General features: G+C 50.8%; 1 protein-coding gene across 3 annotated transcripts in view; it reads left to right on the top strand.

Annotated features, from left to right (window-relative positions):
- The window catches only part of LOC123052762 (pentatricopeptide repeat-containing protein At2g41720), a 42,836-nt gene that overhangs the window by 9,014 nt on the left and 12,956 nt on the right, over nucleotides 1-20,866 (top strand). The window contains exons 7-10 of one of the 3 annotated variants that reach the window (XM_044476094.1): nucleotides 685-817; nucleotides 5,026-5,130; nucleotides 5,582-5,702; nucleotides 5,889-6,076. In XM_044476094.1, coding sequence (XP_044332029.1) covers nucleotides 685-817; nucleotides 5,026-5,130; nucleotides 5,582-5,702; nucleotides 5,889-5,935 — 406 coding nt within the window. In that variant the 3' untranslated portion in view covers nucleotides 5,936-6,076. Of the gene's footprint in view, nucleotides 1-684; nucleotides 818-5,025; nucleotides 5,131-5,581; nucleotides 5,703-5,888; nucleotides 6,077-20,866 lie in introns of those variants that run through there. The other 2 variants (XM_044476096.1, XR_006425044.1) reach the window with 2 other exon arrangements.

Here is a 20,866-nt window from a genome sequence, read left to right as displayed (position 1 = left end):
AGTATGTACTGCTCCTCATACACCACACAGATAAACTGATTAAAGCTCTTAATTATTTGACATATTTTGCTAATAATTACTAGATACCTAAGTGAGTTTTATGAAAATAATTGCCAAGTCCATATATTTTACGTAGTTTACATATGACGGCTTTTTTGTACGTAGAACTGTTATATTGCAAAAACTAGGGACCTAAGTGACAATTTTTTGTACTACTTGTACTGGGGTATCTTACAGTGATTACTATGGTATATTTAGACTGATGAGGTATACTATGGTATATTTAGAATGATAGAGGTATAATAGATGCATATGAGGTACATTGAATGTGGGAGTACGTACTCCCAGGAGTACAGAAAATTAGTCCATATATCTTATATTACTAGACTTTTAGATTACCATGTCTATTTATCAGGTTATCGTTCGAGTCACTTGCAACTAGGTCTGCTGTCTTCTGAGGCAACCATGCCGAATATACACACCATGGTTAATAAATAGAAACATAATAAAGTTGAATATTTATTGGGATAGCAGCATAGAGCTTTCTTGTGGTTGAGATGCCATCTAAATTGTGTTTGTTCAGTTTTTATAATAGCTGCATGGAACCGCCCTTGATGTATTGAATAGGTCAATGTTCATTTGTGTCGCTTGGTTACTTATCGACATTTTGCTTCCCCATAACAGGCTACGGGACTGGAGAACTGCAAGTGAAATAATTGAACATTTGGATTCCTCTCTCCCATCCATTTCTGTTGGGAAGCTAAACCATCTTCTGAATTTTCTTGGAAAATGTGGGAAGACAGAGAGTATGATGAAGGTACAATTGGTCTGCGTAACATAGCTTTCATACCAGAACCTATTTTTGTTATTTCCAACTTCTTCTATGCAATTGATGTAGATACTTCAGCATTATCTGTTTTCGTAGACCATCAATTTGTTATGTTGTTGTGTATATGAAGCGGAAGTTGTACCAACCAGTTCACCCAAAAAGTCTAAGCTTAGGGAGACGGTCAGACATTATACTCAAACACCCCCCCTCGCGTATGAACTGGGTTGGAGATATGATGTGTGCATCGGAAGTAGAGGCAGATCACAATTATTTATTGCATGTACTGGGTTTTGAACCTAAAATCTCTTGGATTCAAATTATGTGCTTGACCATTTCATCCATCAACTCAAGCTTAGAGGGGGTTAGATATGACATTCTGAACATGTTTGTTGTTGCTAGTTATGCTATAGACACCTAACAATATTTTTTTAATGCACTATCACTTAGTGTTTTTGTCCTTACCATGATCAATTTAGACAGCATGGCTCCTCGTTTAAAAAGAATGGACTGCTTGTGCATAATGGCTTGCTGGATCCATATATCAATCTTTCCCCTTGAAGTCTATTGTGTTTGGTTTGAGCCCAAGCCAACCTTGTCAAAAATTTGTGAGGGGGGAGGGGTAGTGGAGCGGGTACATGTAGTTACATCTACGCTCAGCTATTTACAATCCTAACCCTAGATGAACTGATGTACCTGAGGGCGGGTTGGCCTTTTACTTCTGTAATATCCTGAGAATATGCGTGGATCCCACTTGGTGCTGAAGATGTAGTTTTCCCGAGGCATCGAGCTGGTGGCATTCCTCAAGGTATTAACTTGGTGGAAATCCTATTGGGTCTCTGGTTGGTAGCAATTCCGCGGGGTGTCAAGTTGGTGGCGATCTCGAGAGGTTATAAGGTTTTCCACAAAGTCTAGTAAGATGTCGAGTCCAAGTAGCACAGTGAACCTTCCTCAGCAGTAGCCCCTCGTAGGCCTGGGCGGTAAAGTAGCGCATGTCCGGGCCGATGCACGAATCCTAGAGGGGTTGGCGTGCCGACCGGATCAATGAATTTTGAGGCATGCGTGATGATGGTTGAATCCAACCTCTATGGTTCATTGGATTTACTCATGCATCCTTTTGATCCCATCACTCAGCATACTAGTGGTTGTATGATTGATGCAGCTCGCAAAACCTCTTGCCTTGGTCGTTGACTTCGCGTCCTTGGTGATTGGGCCCATGACCTCGGCTCCGCTACCCATGGTCGCTTTGGTGCGCACGATCCTGGTGTTCCTCCCGCGTCACATGGGCTTGCAGATGCTATCCGTCTACCTTCACTCAGTAAATACCGTGAGGGCACAGTTGGGTATCTTCTTGGGTTGGCTTGAGTTGCCTCGTGGCAGCCTGCTCCTTGTTCGGTTGTTGCTCCCCTTACTCCTGGAGCAAGTACTTCCTCATGATGGCGTAGAGCCTCGTAGTTGTTGACCGTAGACTTTGATGCAACTTGGCGTAGATGGCTGGGTCACATATCGCTAGTCGCATGGCGGGCCACACGCTCTCATCGGTGATGGTGCTGATTTGACACTATATGCCGGTGAAGTGCTTTTGGAATGCTTTGATAGATTTGCGTGGATCTTGAATGAGCGCGTAGGGTTTGACGGCGGTCACCTCCTTCGTCTCATTCCCTTGGAAGTCAGCATGAAGATGCTAGCAAAGTTGTTCCCAAGTGCACCGATCTAGGAGCGAGCGCTAGGTATCATGACCGAGCCATCCCAGAGATCTTGAGAAGAAGGCTCTTGGCCATGGTGGTTTCGTCGCCTCCCGCCACCTACACGACGGCCTCGTACATAGGTGAACCCGCTCAAGTCGGCGTCACTTGCATAGCTCGGGAGGTCCGCTGGGCAAAGCTTGTGCGGCCATGGCTTCACTTCAAGTCCTAGGCTAAGGGGGTTGCGCTCGTCGGCAATGTTGATGACTTCACATCTTCGAGCATGCATTGTTTGTGCGGAGATGTATTTGTTGAAGCGCTCACTGTCTTCCTCTAGACCCAATGCGACACTCATCTTTCGCTGAGTAACCAATCTGGTCATGCCTGCGTAGGATGATGGTCTGGAGTGCTTCTACCTCCGAAGCTCCTCGGAGTGGCCGTCTCGCCCACACAATCATTTTTGCTATTGGCCATCTTTGCTCCTCGACGATTTCGGAATTCACCTTAACTTCCTCCCTTGCCGCATCACACTCTTGGGTTTGGTGGTGGCGAATGTCCTTGGTTTAAGCCATGCGGAGCGGGGGTTCGGCTTTGCCGAGGCTATTGTGGTCACTTGTCGTTCATGTATGTCGGCGGCCTCGCGTAGGAGCGCCGCCAAGCGAATGGAGTCTGCTTGAGAACACAGGTCTAGGATGGCTTGCAGTTCTTCTGCCCTTGTGCTCGCGTCTGTGGCTTGTTGCCTGAGTGCTTCAACTTCCTCCTTGTTGATAATGACTTGTGCAGATCCTTCCGAGCTGGCGACCTGCGCATCGGTGGAGGGTTCATGTGCTTTGTTAGACGTGCGAGCCTGGCGCATGCTGCTTGTAGGTGACGTGGGTTGAGTCGTCTCCTTCCTCTTTGACGCGCTTATGTTTCTGTGGTGCCATCTCCTTGCCTTCCCGTCCAGGCCTCCAAGAGAGTGCACGGGGTGGATATTAGCTGGCCTTCCGCATCGGTCCGTGACGTTTGTGCTCTCTTGGTCACACTACTTCTGGCTAGGTTCCCATAGACGGCGCCAACTGTCGTAGCATCGAGGCTAGACTGTGAACTTGTTGCACCCCTAGCCGGATACAAAGACTGCCACGAGGTGCGTGGGAAACTTGAGGTGGAGACACGTGCCCCCGTTTGCAGCGACCCAACGCGGAGCTACCTGAAACCAACAAATATTGCAAGGTAGGAAGACAAGTTACAAATCTGCCCTCCGGCTATTTATAATCCTAACCATAGATGAACTGATGTACTTGAAGGCGAGTTGGTCTCTTTCTGTGGGAATATCATGAGAATATGCTGTGGGTTCTGCTCGGTTCTCAAGATGTAGATTTTCCGGGGCGAGCTGGTGGCATTCCTCATGGTGTCAGACTTGGTGGCAATCCCGCGAGGTTATAAGGTTTTCCACCAAGTCTAGAAAGATGTCGAGTCCGGGTAACGTGGGGACCCTTCCCCAACACGAACAATCTTGGGCGACGTGGTTGGCCTCACGAGCAGAAACGCGTTCTTTTGTGGAATTGAGAACCATCTCTGCATATCTTGCCCATCAGGTAGGAGATCATGACTTTCTTGGTGGGCTGGAATTGAGAACCATCTCTGCATATCTTGCCCATCAGGTAGGAGATCATGACTTTCTTGGTGGGCTGGAATGGCCTTCTAATTCCACACCTAAAACCAATCTCTGTTTCTCTGAATTATGATGCTTGATGAGAGGCTTTACTGAAGGCTTGTGAAAAGGATATGCGAGGGTGTTTTAGCGGGCTGCTCATATATATTCTCTGGAATGTGTGGAAGGATACTCCAACTAGTGGATGTGGCGCCCTTGCTCATGAGGAGTTTGCCCTATGTAGATTGGCTTTGCTTAATATGTAGTCTGTTTGTTGGTAAAAAGTTGCTTGTATTTTGTCTTAGGAAAGGCTTAAGCAGTAGTTTTTGTTTACTCGAGTAATTGGCTTGTTGCTTCCTTGCGCTTGCTTTGGCAAGCTTTGTAACAAACTGCTTTTCCTTCTTTGTGAAAAAATATGCTAATATCTACAACATCAAATATATATAGTACTATATTTATGATGAATCTAATGAAGCTAATTTGGTGTCGTTAGATGTTAATATTTTTTTTGTAGACTTGGTCAAACTTTTTTAAGTTTAACTTGGGACAAAGCTAGAACTTCAAACAATTTTGTATGGATGGAGTACTTCATGTATCACCTATATAACTATATTTCTGATATTATTGGCCCGAAGAAGCTGGTTTTATAGTTAAGAACGCTAGCTTCTTGACTAGTTTCAAAACCATCAAATCACCGTCTTTTCTTTCATGAAAATACATTGATACTCGAGGGACCCATGTAATCTCATATCTAAACACTGGACTTGTGAGGAAATAGTTTCAATAAAGGTGCTTAGATTATTGGATGTGCTTTCCAGTTTATGTTTTACCCCGAGTCCTTGTAAAGATGGGCCTAAGATATTTAATTTTTTCTAATGCAGCTGTTTTACAAGATGGTGAGTTCATGCTCTACTGTAGGCCTTTCTACTTATAAGGTTCTGCTGAGAAATCTCTTAGCAGTTGGAAAATGGAGAAAGTATGTCGAGGTAAAGATGGGTATTCACTAGTATCTGTATCACTTATGATTACATATTTGCATGGACATCTATATCTGGTACATTCAGTTTCCATAACTGTGCTCTGGCAGCATGATGGTGTACTGCAGATACACATTTATCTTGGAACAACTTCACATTTTTACCTCAGAAAAAAAACCTCACATTTTTTTCTTCTGTTTTGACCTGTATTATATTGGTCCTTGTAAAACCTGCACCAATATGTGCTTCTGGGATCATAAGAACTGTGGCAAAAGCAAGTGATTTGACATTACATTGAAAGTTTTGCTTGAGTTACTTCTTCCATGAGCAAAGCTCTAATGTCAGCAATAAAATGCTAGTACTGGACGGGTATTTGATCCTCCATTATATAAACAAAAAACAAGAATCGTGGTTGTTTATGGGCATGAAACTCAACTCCTTTGTTTTCTGAAACATGTAGGTTTTGCAGTGGATGGAGGATGCTGGAGTCCGTCCAACACTATATATGTATCAAAATGTTCTTCCATATATTTGGAGGGACAATAGCATGGATTGTGTCACTCTTATGCAGGAAAAAATAAGTATGTTACTTCTTTAACTTTAGCAGAAGTACTATTTTATCATGCAAGAACCTCTTTCAACATTTCTGTTTTCCCCTTGCCATTAGTGATCTAGTCAAATCTAGGACATGTCTTGTTTGGTGCTTGTGGTTGTTGAACTATCATTGTTGTAGACCTGATCATTTACATGGTTTTATCCTTTTCCAGGAAGTGTCATATTTTGCAACAGTTTCTGTACAGGGAACATTTTTTGATATTTTAGTAGTCAATAAAGTGTCGAAGTATCTTATGTTTGTTAATTTATAGTTGTGATAGGAAAGAAATAGTAAAGACATAGCTACATCATGTAATCCAGATATTCAGAAAACATAAAACTGTGGCATTTAGACAGCGAACTGAACCATCTATGCTACCTATATGAGGCATAGCCTTCCATCATCTCGTATACTCCTTTATTGAGAAAATGCAAAAGCTTCTGTCTTGCATATATAGGAAAAGAGAGTCGTGTACGAGCCCAAGAGCGCCACACCCAAAAGTAGAATACCACACACCTGCAAGCTAAGGCGCCACCGGAAGCATCACCACAAGACCCAATGCTCCCACTGATGTAGGGTGGAACCCCAGGGGCTGATCTTTCACGTTTTGGAGGGGGATTCCCCAAGAACACGACGAACACACGAAGAACACAAGGGGAAAAACAAGAGTAAACACTTAAATTGACTTGATCCAATCACACATATGCTAGATCCATGAACACAAGAGATCACATGATCCAAAGACAACAAAGAAAAGATACAAGTAGCTAGTTCTTCTCCAAGAGAAGGTCTTGAATCCACTAAGGGATCTTCTCCGTGAAGAGGTCTTGAATCCACTTTGGGGGGTCTTCTCCTAGATGGAGGGCTTGGCTTGGCCTCCAATGGATTAAGTGGATGAGCAACACTCTATCTCTTAATGAGCTAAATCAATGCTAACCCTAAAACGTTGGGAAAGAAAAGTATATATATAGCCTAGGGGGATGAAGGGATACATGGGCTCCGGCCCTTTACACTGATGTAGGGTGGAACTGTAGGGGCTGATCTTTCACGATCTGAAGGGGGATTCCCGAAGAACACGACGAACACAAAGAAAAAAAAGAGGTGTCGGTGTTCTGGGAACGGGGGTCCTCAGACTTGCCTGCCTGCGGCCCACGACGTGACTTTGCTAGCAGGCCTATACGGCCCATCTTCATCAACAAGGCATTCAAGACCCTCGCGAGGGGCCAAGCCTCGCGAGGCGGACGACGCAAGACCTTCTCAGGAGCGGCCTCACCAGGTTGGCTCGCGAGGGGCGGAGAGATCAAGGCAAGGCAAACCTCGCGAGGTACTTGTGACGTGAGCCATGACGATCAAGATCAGGCGGGCGCCAGCACGCGCAGTGTCCTTGTTTCCCCTTTGGTGCTAAGGAGCCAAGCGCAGGCGCGGAGTACCGAGGCATCAAGCAAAGGTTTCCATATCAATGCAAGGAGACCAAGACCAGCAGGACGACAAGACGGAGGTCACCATGGAGCCCAAGACGGCGTCACCACCAGAGCCTTTTGCAGGCGAAGACCGCTTTTGTCAGGATAAGCTGTACTAGCTGTCCCTTTCAAATTGACCGTTGTTGGCTCCCTTCCCGCTCAATATTTCGGGAGAGGACCAGGGCCCACCACCGTAGGGGATAACTCATTCAGAGACATTCATCTTGAGTAATCCTCACCCACACAAGATCGCCAAGCACAAGAACACCTCATCCTCAGGAGGCTGTTCTTCCCCTTGTATTGTTCATCATCAGCCCAAGAGGCAATCCACCACCATCACACTAGAGTAGGGTATTATACCACAACGGTGGCCCGAACCAGTATAAACCTTGTGTCCTTTGTGTTGCGAGTTCGTTGAGTTCGTCCGCGAGATCTTAGTAAGTTAGGATGCAGATCGGTAGGGGGAGAACTTCACGCGCACCCTAGTGTTCGAACCTTAAGGGTTTTGCCGGAACCCGTGATCCGACATTTGGCGCGCCAGATAGGGGTGCGCCGAAGCTTCCCTTCCGTCGCTCCGCGTCACGTCGCTTCATCGTCTCCATGGCGGACGCATGCCGTGCCCGCGCCGAGTGCCGGGCTGCCCTCGCCACCCGCGTCGCTCAGACGGCCCCTGTCGGCGGGCCACCTCGTCGTTCTCCGCCGCCTCCGCCAACGCCGCCACCGGCCCGGCGTGGAACGAGCAGCAAGCGTCCTCGCTGCATCCCTCGATGCGGCGGGACGGCCACACCGCCACTCCATCGCCGACTCCCGCTGGTTCGTCGTCTCACGCTCGTCGCGCTCCCATGGACGCACGGGCCGCGCTCCTCATGGCGCACGAGCTCCTGCGCTACCGTCCGGTCGATGACCTTTACAAGGATTGGCTCGACCGCATCGCCGAGCTTGTCTGCGCCGCAGGGGGCTCCCCTGCGCCGTCCCTCTCTCTGCCTCGCCCTCCGCCAGCTACGGGCGACGTAGCTCACGAAGCACCTCCACCACCTCTGCACCAAGATGGCGCCTTGGCGCCAAGGCGCGCGGCTCCCGCGCGTGAAGAAAGAAACTGTTAAGAAGTCCCTCGACCGCAAGAGAATGCTCCGCCACTCCTCGCACCGCCGCGCCAGGATCGTTTGCCATGGCAAGGCCCTGCGCCGCTCGCCGTAGCGGCGCGCGGGCGTCAAGACCAAGCTCCGCCTCCAAGATGGGCCCCGGTGACCACAGCCGGCTGCCGCGCCTTCACCCCCGAGCTGCGTAGTGTCGCCTGGCCGGGCAAGTTCAAGCCGGATCTGCCTCCTCGCTACGACGGCACCCCCGACCCCGCGGAGTTCCTACAGCTCTACGAGCTGAGCATCGAGGTGGCCAACGGCGACGAGAGTCATGACGAACTGGTTCCCTATGGCGCTCAAAGACGGCGCTTGTTCGTGGCTCCTGAACCTGCTTCCAGGCTCGATCTCCTCCTAGGACGAGATGCGTGAACGCTTCGTCGTCAACTTTCAGGGCACTCGCGACCGCCCCCCGGCCGCGGGTGACCTGCGTCGCGTCAAGCAGCAACCAGGAGAGACCCTCCAGAAGTACATCCAGCACTTCAACAACGTTCGTCTCAAGATCCCCAAGGTGACGGACGAGGCCATCATCTCCGCATTCTTTGATGGCGTCCGTGACGTCAAGATGAAGGAGGAGCTCGCCATCCACGAGGAGCTGTGCACGTCCCTGGAGCTGTTCAACCTGGCGACCAAGTGCGCGAGAGCTGAGGAAGGACGCCTCTCCCTCCTTGAGCTCCCGGCTGCGGACCCGGAGGAGAAGAAAGCCAAGGCCAAGGACGTGAAGTGCAAGGGAGCAGCCGTGCTCGCGGCGGAACCGGACACCAAGCGCGGCATAGACCAGCCCGAGTCATCCAAGAGCAGCCGACCGTTCCGCGCCTTTCATAACCTGCATACCCACAACACCAGCGACTGTCAAGAGCTCAGAGCCATTCGAGAAGGACGCTTCGGTCGACGCCCTGAGCGCAACGACCGGGGCTACGGCCGAGGAGGAGGACGTGTTGGCGGACGCTGGGACGACCGTGGCCCGCGCCAGGAGTGGCGCGACCGGCCTCGCGAGGGCGCCTGGAGGGACCAGCCTTGTGAGGATCGTCCTCAGGGCAACGCCGGTCTTCCCCCACTACCGCCGCCGCCAAAAAGGAATGGCGACCACCATCAAGACGAGGGGGCTGGGAGCTTCTAGGAGCAGCGCACAATCGCCTGCATCTTGGGCGGAGCTCAAGCCCCAGCCTTGCAGCGTATCTTCAAACAGTTTGCTCGCGAAGTGAATGCAGTCGTCCCCAAGCTCGAGGCCACACGCCCGCTCAGGTGGTCCAAGTGCGCGGCTATCGTAGGCGCCCTCCCGATGCTTTGCTTCCCAGTCATCAGAAACGTGCAAGTTACCAAGACCCTTATCGACGGCGGCGCAGGGCTCAACGTCCTGTCCGTCGACACGTTCGACAACCTCCAAGTGCCATATGACCAACTTCAGCCTGCCAAGCCTTTCTCAGGAGTGACCGACGGTTCCACAACACCGATAGGGCAGGTCCACCTCCCTGCCACCTTCGGAGAACACAAGAACTACCGCACCGAGCTCATCACTTCGACGTCGCGCACATCCGTCTGCCGTACAATGCCATCCTCGGGTATCCAGCCCTGGCCAAGTTCATGGCGGTGACCCATCACGGTTACAATGTCCTCAAGATGCCAGGAAGCGGCGGAATCATCACGGTCCCATGCGAAGAAAGAGATGCGGTGTGCTCCCTTGAGCGTGCCTTTCAAGCTGCAGCAATCGACGACCCCGACAGCAAGGGCGAGCGCCCTCCTGAGGCCACCCCCAAGAAGAAGCAGCTGCGCCGTGTAGGACCTCAGGAGGATGGCCTCGCGATAGGAACCTCGTCAGGATCAGCGCCCTCGCTAGGGGCGCCTCCCTCCATGGCATAGGAAGGCGCGCCCGGCGCCCTTCTCGGGCAGGGCTCGAGAGGGTCTCAGACCTTGCCAACATCATGAGGGAGGCGCTCGGGCATCACCTGAAGGCGTGATTCATGGCACGTCTCCCTCAGGAGAACACAGTGCAAGGAGCGCCCACCGCTCAGGAGTTCATCGCCAGGACCACTCAGGAACTGCAAGACGCAAGGGCCATGCGCGGCGACCGCCGCTCGCGAGGCGCAGCTCCCCATCCAGGCGAGGATGCTGGGCTGTGCGTCTGCATCGACGTCCCAGGGCTCAACAAGGCCGCATCTCAGGAGCCCTTCTGGCCTTCGCGCGTGGGCCGCTGCGAGGGTCCACCGCACAGCTACGTTCGCATGCCTTTTGGCCTGCCGAGCGTGTCGTCCGCCTATCAGCGCAACCTGCGAAGCATCCTAGCGGCTCAGGAGGCCAGACACCACGCTGTGCTGGCGGAGATGGAGACGGTCCTGAAGGAACCACCTGGACCCTCAGAGCCTCCCGAGGCTTAGGGCCCCGGTGGCTCATGAGGAGCAACTCCTTCGCCGCGTACCTTCAGCTGCCCCAACTCTCCCTTCATCAACAGAATGACATTTTCCAAGTTTATTTAGCTGGGAGCGCCCCCAGGGCTGCATCATTCCCAGGCCGTGTGGGTACGTCCCTGTGGCATGTATCTCTTCTTATGTCTTTAGCTTACCTTGCTGGGGCGCCCCTCGGGCTGCATCATCCCCAAGCCGCTCGGGCCTGACCCGGTGGCATGTATCTTACCTGCATTTACTTAAGCCTGCTGCTTCCATGCTTAATCTACCTATGACTATTACCTGCTTGATCGTCACCTATCATGGGAGCTGCGCGCCGGCCGTCTTTCTTCAGGATCCTTCGCGTGAGTAGGTTAAGCACGACGTCTGTGCTCGGGCCCGTCCCTGCAGCATCGATAAATCCAACGGCTGGGCTCTGTCTGGCGGGCCGGCCCCGTTCACGTCACCTCCTGGGGCCATTGGTGCCTGGCCCTCTCCCGCGATATCCTCAGGAGATTCGTTAGGTGCAGGTTGTCTGACCACCTCGCAGGACCAGCACAACGAACAAGAACCAAGACCAGGCGCAACCCGCCTTGAGGTAGGGCCTCGTGACTCCCGCGCTGGCTCACGAGTGCCCAGATACACCTCGTCTAGCCCTGCTGTGCAAGCCACGTGTCAGGGCGGGGCTGTACACGCCCCGGGGGCTCTCCGCAGTAGGGAGCCCCCCTCCCACGCACAAGTGGAAGCACCATGCTCCGCGCTAGCCGTCGACACTGCCGAGGAGCGGCTATGCCCGTGCACAAGCGGAAGCACTATGCTCCGCGCTGGTGATAAACAACTAAGGGCGGCCCCACGGCCGTATCAACCTCAGGGAGCCCAGAGCTCAGTGTCCGGCCTGACCGCAACGCCTCCCCTCGGGAGAATCGCGCGAGGGGGCTGGGCACGGGGGCTGCGCTCGGGTCACGCCCAAGCGTACGCCACCCAAGCCAGGTCCCTCGGACCTGGTCGTCGCACGCCCCTCCCGAGCCGAGCCTCGGCGAGGGCAAAGGTATGGAGATTGTTTGCACGTCAAGGGGGACTCCTGAGCATCGCGACTCAGGAGCCTAACTGGTCACGTAGCCCCGCACTCCTTGGTCCGTCCCGGTCTCCGGTCGGCCCAACGGCGGTTGATGAGGACATCAATACCATTGTTACACCCACAGCCCCTGCTGCTATACATACTGGACCAATTACTAGAGCTCGCGCACGCCAATTAAATTACCAGGTACTTTCGTTTCTTGGTAATGATTCTAATGTTCATGAGAATATGATGCTGCCTAAATTGGATACATTTGTTTTGCTTACAAATGAAGGGCCTAGCTTTAAGAAGGATGAACATTGGAGCAAGAACAAGCATGGAGATGATGGCATGCGCATGGGGGACAAGAACGGAGTTACAAGTGATGATTTCAGGACGTTGAAGCCACCATAATGCGTGCATGAAGCCTTGGACGAAATATACAAGATGCTACTTCATAACTTTCGTCCAAAGGCTATTCTAAGTGCTGCGTCACCTTATTATTGGGCCAGGCCCATGTAATTTCAAAATACTTGAGTATAGGCTATTTTTAGAGTCCGTATGTGTGGGGAAACAAGAGATAGGGTTGGTTTCGGACCCCTTCCCGAAGGGCCACGAAATTCCCCCCTCTTCCTCCATATATACAGCCCTTAGGGCGTCGTTTAGACTTTGGGTTTTGTTTAGATTAAAAGTTCGCCATAGCTGCAACTTCGCGTACTTCGTTTGTGTTCAACGACCAGACAAAGGCGTCACAGAACCCCACCTTGATCAATAAAGCTTTCATCTTATATTCGCAATATCCAGATTGCAATCTCAGTTTCTTGCTTGTTCTTCGTTTGCTCGCAGGAAACAGACCCTCGTGGTCAGGTTGATCGTGCTCCGGCGTGGTCAATAACCTCTCGGAGTTGATTTAGCGATTGCTAAGGCGCGACGTCCTCGCACGTTCGTAGTCGGATCGTCAAAGTCGACTTCCAACAAAGCGATATCCATCATCTCATCGAAAGACGGGACACCTTTGCCTCTATCAGCGGTTGAGGTATGCGCGGGGCCGGGCCCTGCCGACGTAGAACATTAACCTATCCTCGCGTCTCCCTCCTATTAGCTGTTTGCGCGTCAAGGGGACTCCTGAGCATCGCGACTCAGGAGCCTAACTGGTCACGTAGCCCCTCACTCCTTGGTCCGTCCTGGTCTCCGGTCGGCCCAACGGCGGTTGAGGTATGCGCGGGGCCGGGCTCTGCCGACGCAGAACATAAAGCAAATAGGAAGAAAATCACAAAATCTCAAAGCAAATATTACAAGACATATTGTTTTCACAATATCAAATGCGAGTTTAACGCCTCCACGAGGCATGGTGCATGTTGCAGGAATAAAACAAAAAAGCAGCCGCAGGTCACCCCTGGACACCGCCGTCGCCCACAAGAGGTGCTCCTTCCTTGGTGGCATCGCCTTCACCTGCACCACCAGTTGGAGCCGCGGGATCGGTGGCACTATCGGTCGAAGGCGCGGGGGTGAAGCCACGAAACTTCTTCAGCAGGGCCTCCACCTGGCCTTTCACGGCTGCGGCGGCAACCGCGCAGTGTTCATCAGCTACAGGCTCTAGTAGCTCGTCAAGACGAGCGCTGGGGTCACGAAGGTGCAGGTGGCTGAAGACCCGCGTCAGCGCGGCTGAAGAAAGGACGCGGGCCTCTGCCTCCGTCATGGGACCGATGCCCTCCACGACTTCCTCGAGCGCCTTCACCAAGCAGGGCCATCCTTGTCGGTGGTCAGCGGCTTCTCCAAGCCCTTCTCGTACAGTGACTTCAGCGCCACGCGGGATCTCTCCTCAAGGAGTGAGAAAGCCACACGGTCTTCTGCTAGGACCTTCGCCCTAGCGTCAAGATCGACCTTCTCCGCCTCCACCTTCCGCTCCAGCTCCTCCAGCCGGCCGCGTCCAGCGGCCTGCGTCTTCGCCAGCTCCCCAGCTCGGCGTTGCGGTTCTTGATGGCGTCCTCCCGAGCCCTCATCTCCTCCTTCGCCCGGCGGCCACGAGCTTCTTCTGCGTGCTCGTCGCGCAGGCCCTTCAGCTCTTTCTCCAACGCCCGGCAGCGGTCGTGGGCGGCCTTGGCGTCCTCCAGCGCCGCCTCGCAATCGGTCGCAGCCTGCGCGGCGGCTCGCTTTTCCTTCTCGGAGGCCGTTGCGGCCTGGTTCAGTGTCGCTCGGACCGCCGCGTCAAATTGAAGCCAGCCGGATGCCAGCTCCAGGCGCCCGGCCACCAGGCGCGGATCCGCGCCCCGGAGATCGTCCTGCAGCTGGGTCATCTCTGAAAGGGCACGCTCCAAGACAACAGAGGAGGCAGAAGAACCTGAGAACAATGGCACGGCAGGAGAAGGAGGCGACGCCGTCACCAGGGCCTGGGAGACCAAGGGCTCCTGAGCCTTTGGGGCCTCAGCGGCCAAGCCGAACATCGGCACTTCCGGAGCCAGCGGGGCCTGACTCCTCGTGACGACGCTCCTCCTGGTCTCGCGAGGGCGACCGAGCCGGGGAGGTGCGAGTGCCGTCACCCCCTTTCCTCGCGGAAGGGGGCGCGGCCGCTGCATCCTCCTTCCTCTTCTTCGCCGAAGGCAGCGGCCTGGCCAGCCAACGACGGACGTCAGGAGGCAGCAATATAAGCATAAACAAGACGAAGCTCAAGCACTTACTGGTCCACCGCAGCATAGTCCACCCTCCGCTTGGTAAGCTTGAAGCCCGAGAGCCTCGAGGCTTGAGGCGCGCGGGCGCGCCGGCTCCAGAAGCAGAGGACGACGCAGCAGAAGGGCCGGAGGTAGCTCCGGGCGGCGTCAAGGCGGGGGCAGCGTCTCGGGAGACCAGCGATGATCTGCCCCTTGTCGGGATGACGGGCAGCTCCCCCTCTTCCTGCCGGGCGTCGGTCTCGGCGTCGTCTGGCAGGGCGCGGAGGATGTCAGCTTTGCTCAAGGGGGAAGTTTCCCCCATCTCCTCGGGGGTCGCCTCCGAGTCCACCTCTTCTTCCTTCCCATGGGACTCGTCAGAAGACAGCTCCACCGGCTTCGGCGCTCCAGGGGCCCCAGTAGGCGCCAGCGGCACCAGCCCGTGCCCATCGAAGGTAGGCTTGGCGGCCACGACCTGGTCCCAGTCCGTGCGGCGGAACAGAGGAACAAAGGCGCTCGGAGGGTACTCTTGGTTGTCCCCGACCAAGAGGCGCAAAACTGCAGACAACTCATCGTCAGGCAAGGGCTCCGGGCTCAGGTGAATCTTGTCCTCTTCATCCCCGAGCCTCCACAAGGGGCAGAGGAGCGACACGCAGCGTCAAGAATTCCCTCGGGAGCATGGCCCCGGTCACCTTGGCCGCCCTCGCATTTCCCGGCTTCAGGTCGGCCTTCATCTGCTCCAACATCGACGACGCCCGCTCGTCAGTAAGCTCTGCACGAGACCACCCCTTGTGGGACTGGGGCATCTCCGTCGGCAGCGCCAAGCGCGGGTGGACGCACTTGGCGCCCATCATGACCCATTTGGCCCTGAGGTTGTCGGCCTTCTTCCCGGTGTTCGAGATCGAGTTGGCCTTGCCGGCTGCAATGAAATTGGCGCACCCGGAGATATGGCCCTCGCTGACGCGGAGGAAGAAGTGTCACAGCAGAGCCACGGACGACATCACGCCCAGATACGCCTCACAATAGTAGGCGAAGATGGACAGGAGAAGGATGGAGTTGGGATGAAGATGCAGCACCTACAGCTTGTAGTGGCCGATGACCTCATAGAAGAAGTCAGAAAGGGGGGAACCAACCCCGCGGCTATGTTGCTCGTGAAGAAGGGGAAGAACGCGCTTCCCTCGTGCTCCGGCACGTCGGAGGCAACCCGGAGCTCCGTCTTCCCCCTCTCGTTGCTCTCCCCCGCCGCCAGCAAGCGCGTAGCAGCGAGGTTCTTCTCCGAGACATTGGGCGCGTCAAGAGCGGGTTCGTACCAGGTCGACGACGAGGAGGGCTTGACCTTGCGCTGATAGAGGCGAGGGTGTCCCGATCTTTCGATGAGATGATAACTATCGATTTGGTGGAGTCGACTTTGACAATCCGACTACAAACGTGCACGACGTTGCGCCTTAGCAATCGCTAAACCAATCTCCTGAGGTTACTGACGATGCCGGAAGCACGATCAGCCTGACCACGAAGGTCTATTCCTGCACGCAATCGAAGAACAAGCAAGAATATGATAATGCAATCTGAATATTGTGAATATAGATGAAGTATTGATAAAGGTGGGGATGCGTAAGCGGTCTTGGTCTGGTCGTTGGACACAAACGAAGTACACGAAGTTGCAATGGCTAACTTTTAACTAAACAAATCCCAAGGAAAAAGCTACTAGATGGATCTACTTATATAGGAGCAAGGGGTGGCGGCCAAGGAGGTGGGAGGACGTCCCAAGGCAGCCTAAAACCAACCCTAGGTCGTACAAGGCTCATGGGCCCAAGTGGAGGTGATGCAACACCTTTGGACTTGTAGTTTGACTCGGATTCTGGTGCAACGTCAGATTGTTTCGACCATAACTCAATGCTCCGGACGAATTTAAAGGTGAATCCAATTGGGTTGGAAAGAGCACGAAATCTAGTTTCCAACAAAAAAAGAATCACCCAATTCGGAGTCCGTATGAAAAAGTTGTTGGCGTTTTGAGTCAGGTATGTATGTGCAGTCCGAATCTGAATCCAGAACGTGAGAGACTTGGACTCTATCTTCTCTTGGCCCAAAAGTGACGTGAGAGGACTTTTTGAACAGAACCTAAACTTCTCCTTTTGCCTTATCTTCATATGTGGATTGTACAAATGTCCCATACACCTGCAATTAGACAAAACACAAAAGTGTGTGAAGTATTTTTGTTCTGGATAACATAAATAGATTATTGAATAGTTTGCACTAGAAATCACCTGACAAATATGCATGTATGCAATATTTTTGGTCGTATCCAAGGTAGTCATGTCCTCATCATCCTCCCCTTCTTGAAAACAAAGCCGTCCTCGGCGTTGCTTAATCTGAAATGTGGCTAACAAAAGAGACAAGGTGTACATGTTGTATATGTATATGTCATCCATTTTTACTTCCCGTGGATTTTGCACATATGACACATGTATACATGAGTAACTTTCATAGTTAATAAAATATAAAGCCAAAATATTATCACAAGAAGTAGAAGGCATGAAAGTATTGCAACTCAGTTTGCACATATAAGTGAAGCTCTTATTCATATGAAAAGATTGACAATATTCATCATTAAACCATCCCAACATTGATGAACCATCACCAAGATTAGAGGTCATATCAAAATGATTAAACATTGGCACAATTATTTTCAAACATATTTGATCCAAATCTGATTTATTCCCTGATTCACTTGATTCTTTTGCATCGATAGTTAATTCAATGGGCTCACTCAAAATTGTTTGATCACATGGCAAAGTCAAATCATTAACATAGTCCTCTAAGGTAGCTGGTGTGATCAAAGTAGTGGGTAGCTCACCGCATGGTGCACTTAAATTGACAAGACATTCATCATACTCATGTGGAAGTGGAAGATTAGTACCTTTGTCATTACCTCTTATGATCAACTCAGATGAGGTAGGCACTCTCGGTGATGATGTGTCACATGGTGGAGGTGATGTAGTCCTCACAACAACGGATGTGGTTGTCATAGTATGCTTAGTAGTTGAAGGGACAACCGTATCAACTCTTGGAATGTGCATCTCGCGCTTGTTCTCCTTGTGCGCAACACGTCGTTTTATTTCCTGTTCAGCTTTGCAAGCAAGATGAAACAAATGGTCCATAGGATAACACTCTTCATGTATTAGTATCTCCTGAATGTCACGATTTAATCCTCCCCAAAATCTATCCATAAAATCTTCTTCACTTTCTTCTAAAGAGGAATGCAGCAAGGTAGTTTGTAAAGTATCATAATATTTCGTTACGGTGTCACTACCTTGTTTTAAATGTTGCAACTTTGTAATCATGTCACGAGTATAATAAGCGGGAACGAATGTATGTCGCATGGCAAGTTTCAAATCATCCCAAGTAGTAGGTATATCATTAGGGTGTAACCGACAATATTCACTCCACCAAACTACAGCATAACCAGTGAAAGAACCAACCGCAACCTTAACTTTTTTACGTACATCAAAATTATTGGAAGCAAATATATTATTTAGGTCAAACTCCCATTCAATATATAAAGCAGGTCTAAAACGGCCATTAAATGGTGGTATAGAAACATTAACCTGATCATGTGCATTTGGATGTTTGTGCACCTCTCGTGACGGTTGTGGTATTTGCATAGGTGATGGCACATCTCCCACGATCGACAAACCCCATGAATTGACTCTAGATCCTGTCATGATTAGTAGAAACAAGAAACAAAATTCAAGAATAATGTTCCTATGAACTACTAGGATGTGGTGGTAAAGCGCTCACAGTAAAGCAAATATCAATATCTTACAAGTTCTTACCAAGCAGCAGGTGGTGACAGGCAACCAGCGGTGTCAAATAACTCCAAAGATTGAGTAAAGCGATTGCCAGGGGAACGTACGTATACACGGTGTAGAAATATGTGGAGCTGGGTTGGCTATATATGGTAGCAAAATATTAGCAATAATCAATTCAGAGATGCAATGTTGAATAAACGCTCAACGACGGTATTGTGCTGGTCCTAGGCTAGACCGGACTAGAGACGCGAGCCTAGAACACTAATGAGGTCACGGCGTAGCACAACTAGCATCAATGAAGGATACTAAGTAGCTCTCGACAGCAAGATATAAGTGAAGATCACAACGGCAGTAAAGATAATGATGAAAAACAACTGCCAAGCAGGATATACAACAACTCTCTCCAACTTTCCTCTTGAAAAGTTTGTGCCAATTTTCTGATAATTTTTTTCAAAGAATGCTACTAACTCAAGCTTTCCAATGCAAAAAGAATCACTCAATTCCGAGTTGATATGAGGAGTGAAAGAATTCTGAAACTGGCTTGAAAAACTGGAATAAGCTGTGTCCGCGAATTTCGGAGGGCAAAAAGACCTATTTAGAAGACGATTTTGAGGTATCAAATATTGAACTAGTCTCTGCAACTATTTAGATGCGGCTCGTCGCTAGCTCTCATTTGAGTACTCGCGGAGTCAAAACGGACTTCGTATGAGGAAGTTATGCCTGTTTTACTAAACAGTGCACAAAACAGATTCCAATCCGAATTCAACTACGAGATCAAGTCTAGATAGATCCGAATTTTGTTTTTTTTTCTTCTCTTTTTTTTTTCCTCACACTTTTTTTTTCTTTCTCTTTTTTTTTCACTTCTTTTTCTTTCTTTTTTCTCTCTTTTTTTTCTCTCCCTCTTTCCAAGACAAACTAGATAAGATGCAGATTGGATCAAGCGAAGATGTGAACGACCCCAACTATGATTGTGACAATGAACTATGGGTAGCACGTGGTGGAATTTGATGGATGGTGTGGTGGACAGCAGAAGGGATAACGATGCAGCGGCAACGTGACTAATGTGAACAGAACTCGAAACTCTAAACGAACTAGACCCTAAGACCAGCAACTCGACACGACGATGCAACCGATAATTCAATAATGCAACCAATGAATAGAAAATTGCAAAGGCTCAGACTGGCTTGGACAATTGGATGAATAGATCTAACTTTTTTGTGGCTTTTTCTTGGACAATAGGTAAGAAAATAAATCTAATCTAGGGGAAACTGGAAATTCTCACCGAGCAACCTGAAAACTGATACCACTTGATAGAGGCGAGGGTGTCCCGATCTTTCGATGAGATGATAACTATCGATTTGGTGGAGTCGACTTTGACGATCCGACTACAAACGTGCACGACGTTGCGCCTTAGCAATCGCTAAACCAATCTCCTGAGGTTACTGACGATGCCGGAAGCACGATCAGCCTGACCACGAAGGTCTATTCCTGCACGCAATCGAAGAACAAGCAAGAATATGATAATGCAATCTGAATATTGTGAATATAGATGAAGTATTGATAAAGGTGGGGATGCGTAAGCGGTCTTGGTCTGGTCGTTGGACACAAACGAAGTACACGAAGTTGCAATGGCTAACTTTTAACTAAACAAATCCCAAGGAAAAAGCTACTAGATGGATCTACTTATATAGGAGCAAGGGGTGGCGGCCAAGGAGGTGGGAGGACGTCCCAAGGCAGCCTAAAACCAACCCTAGGTCGTACAAGGCTCATGGGCCCAAGTGGAGGTGATGCAACACCTTTGGACTTGTAGTTTGACTCGGATTCTGGTGCAACGTCAGATTGTTTCGACCATAACTCAATGCTCCGGACGAATTTAAAGGTGAATCCAATTGGGTTGGAAAGAGCACGAAATCTAGTTTCCAACAAAAAAAGAATCACCCAATTCGGAGTCCGTATGAAAAAGTTGTTGGCGTTTTGAGTCAGGTATGTATGTGCAGTCCGAATCTGAATCCAGAACGTGAGAGACTTGGACTCTATCTTCTCTTGGCCCAAAAGTGACGTGAGAGGACTTTTTGAACAGAACCTAAACTTCTCCTTTTGCCTTATCTTCATATGTGGATTGTACAAATGTCCCATACACCTGCAATTAGACAAAACACAAAAGTGTGAAGTATTTTTGTTCTGGATAACATAAATAGATTATTGAATAGTTTGCACTAGAAATCACCTGACAAATATGCATGTATGCAATATTTTTGGTCGTATCCAAGGTAGTCATGTCCTCATCATGCGCGGCGCCATCGGTCGCTGGAGCGAAGGAGGATGGAAGCAGATCTGGAGGTTTCGGCAGTAAGGAGCGAGAAAGGGGATCTGGAGCAAGGCGAAAGGGAGCAGTAAAGGCAAGCACTGTCTGTGCTAGCCCTTGTCAAGACGGGCAGTTGCCGAGGCAGCGTGGGGAAGCGGAGACGCCCACGTCCAATCAACCGCCACGCGTCGACCAGGGCCGCAGGCTATTGGGGCCCGCGACGCTCTCCACTTGACCTTTGGCTTCGTCTCGAAGCCAAGCCCGAGCGCGCCTTGGGCCCGGGGGCTACTGTCGGCGTTCTGGGAACGGGGTCCCCAGACCTGCCTGCCTGCGGTCCATGGCGTGGCTTTGCTAGCA

This window comes from Triticum aestivum, chromosome 2D (genome assembly GCF_018294505.1).
Source record: "Triticum aestivum cultivar Chinese Spring chromosome 2D, IWGSC CS RefSeq v2.1, whole genome shotgun sequence".
NCBI classification, from domain to species: domain Eukaryota; kingdom Viridiplantae; phylum Streptophyta; class Magnoliopsida; order Poales; family Poaceae; genus Triticum; species Triticum aestivum.
This window is presented reverse-complemented; position numbering and strand designations above follow the sequence as displayed.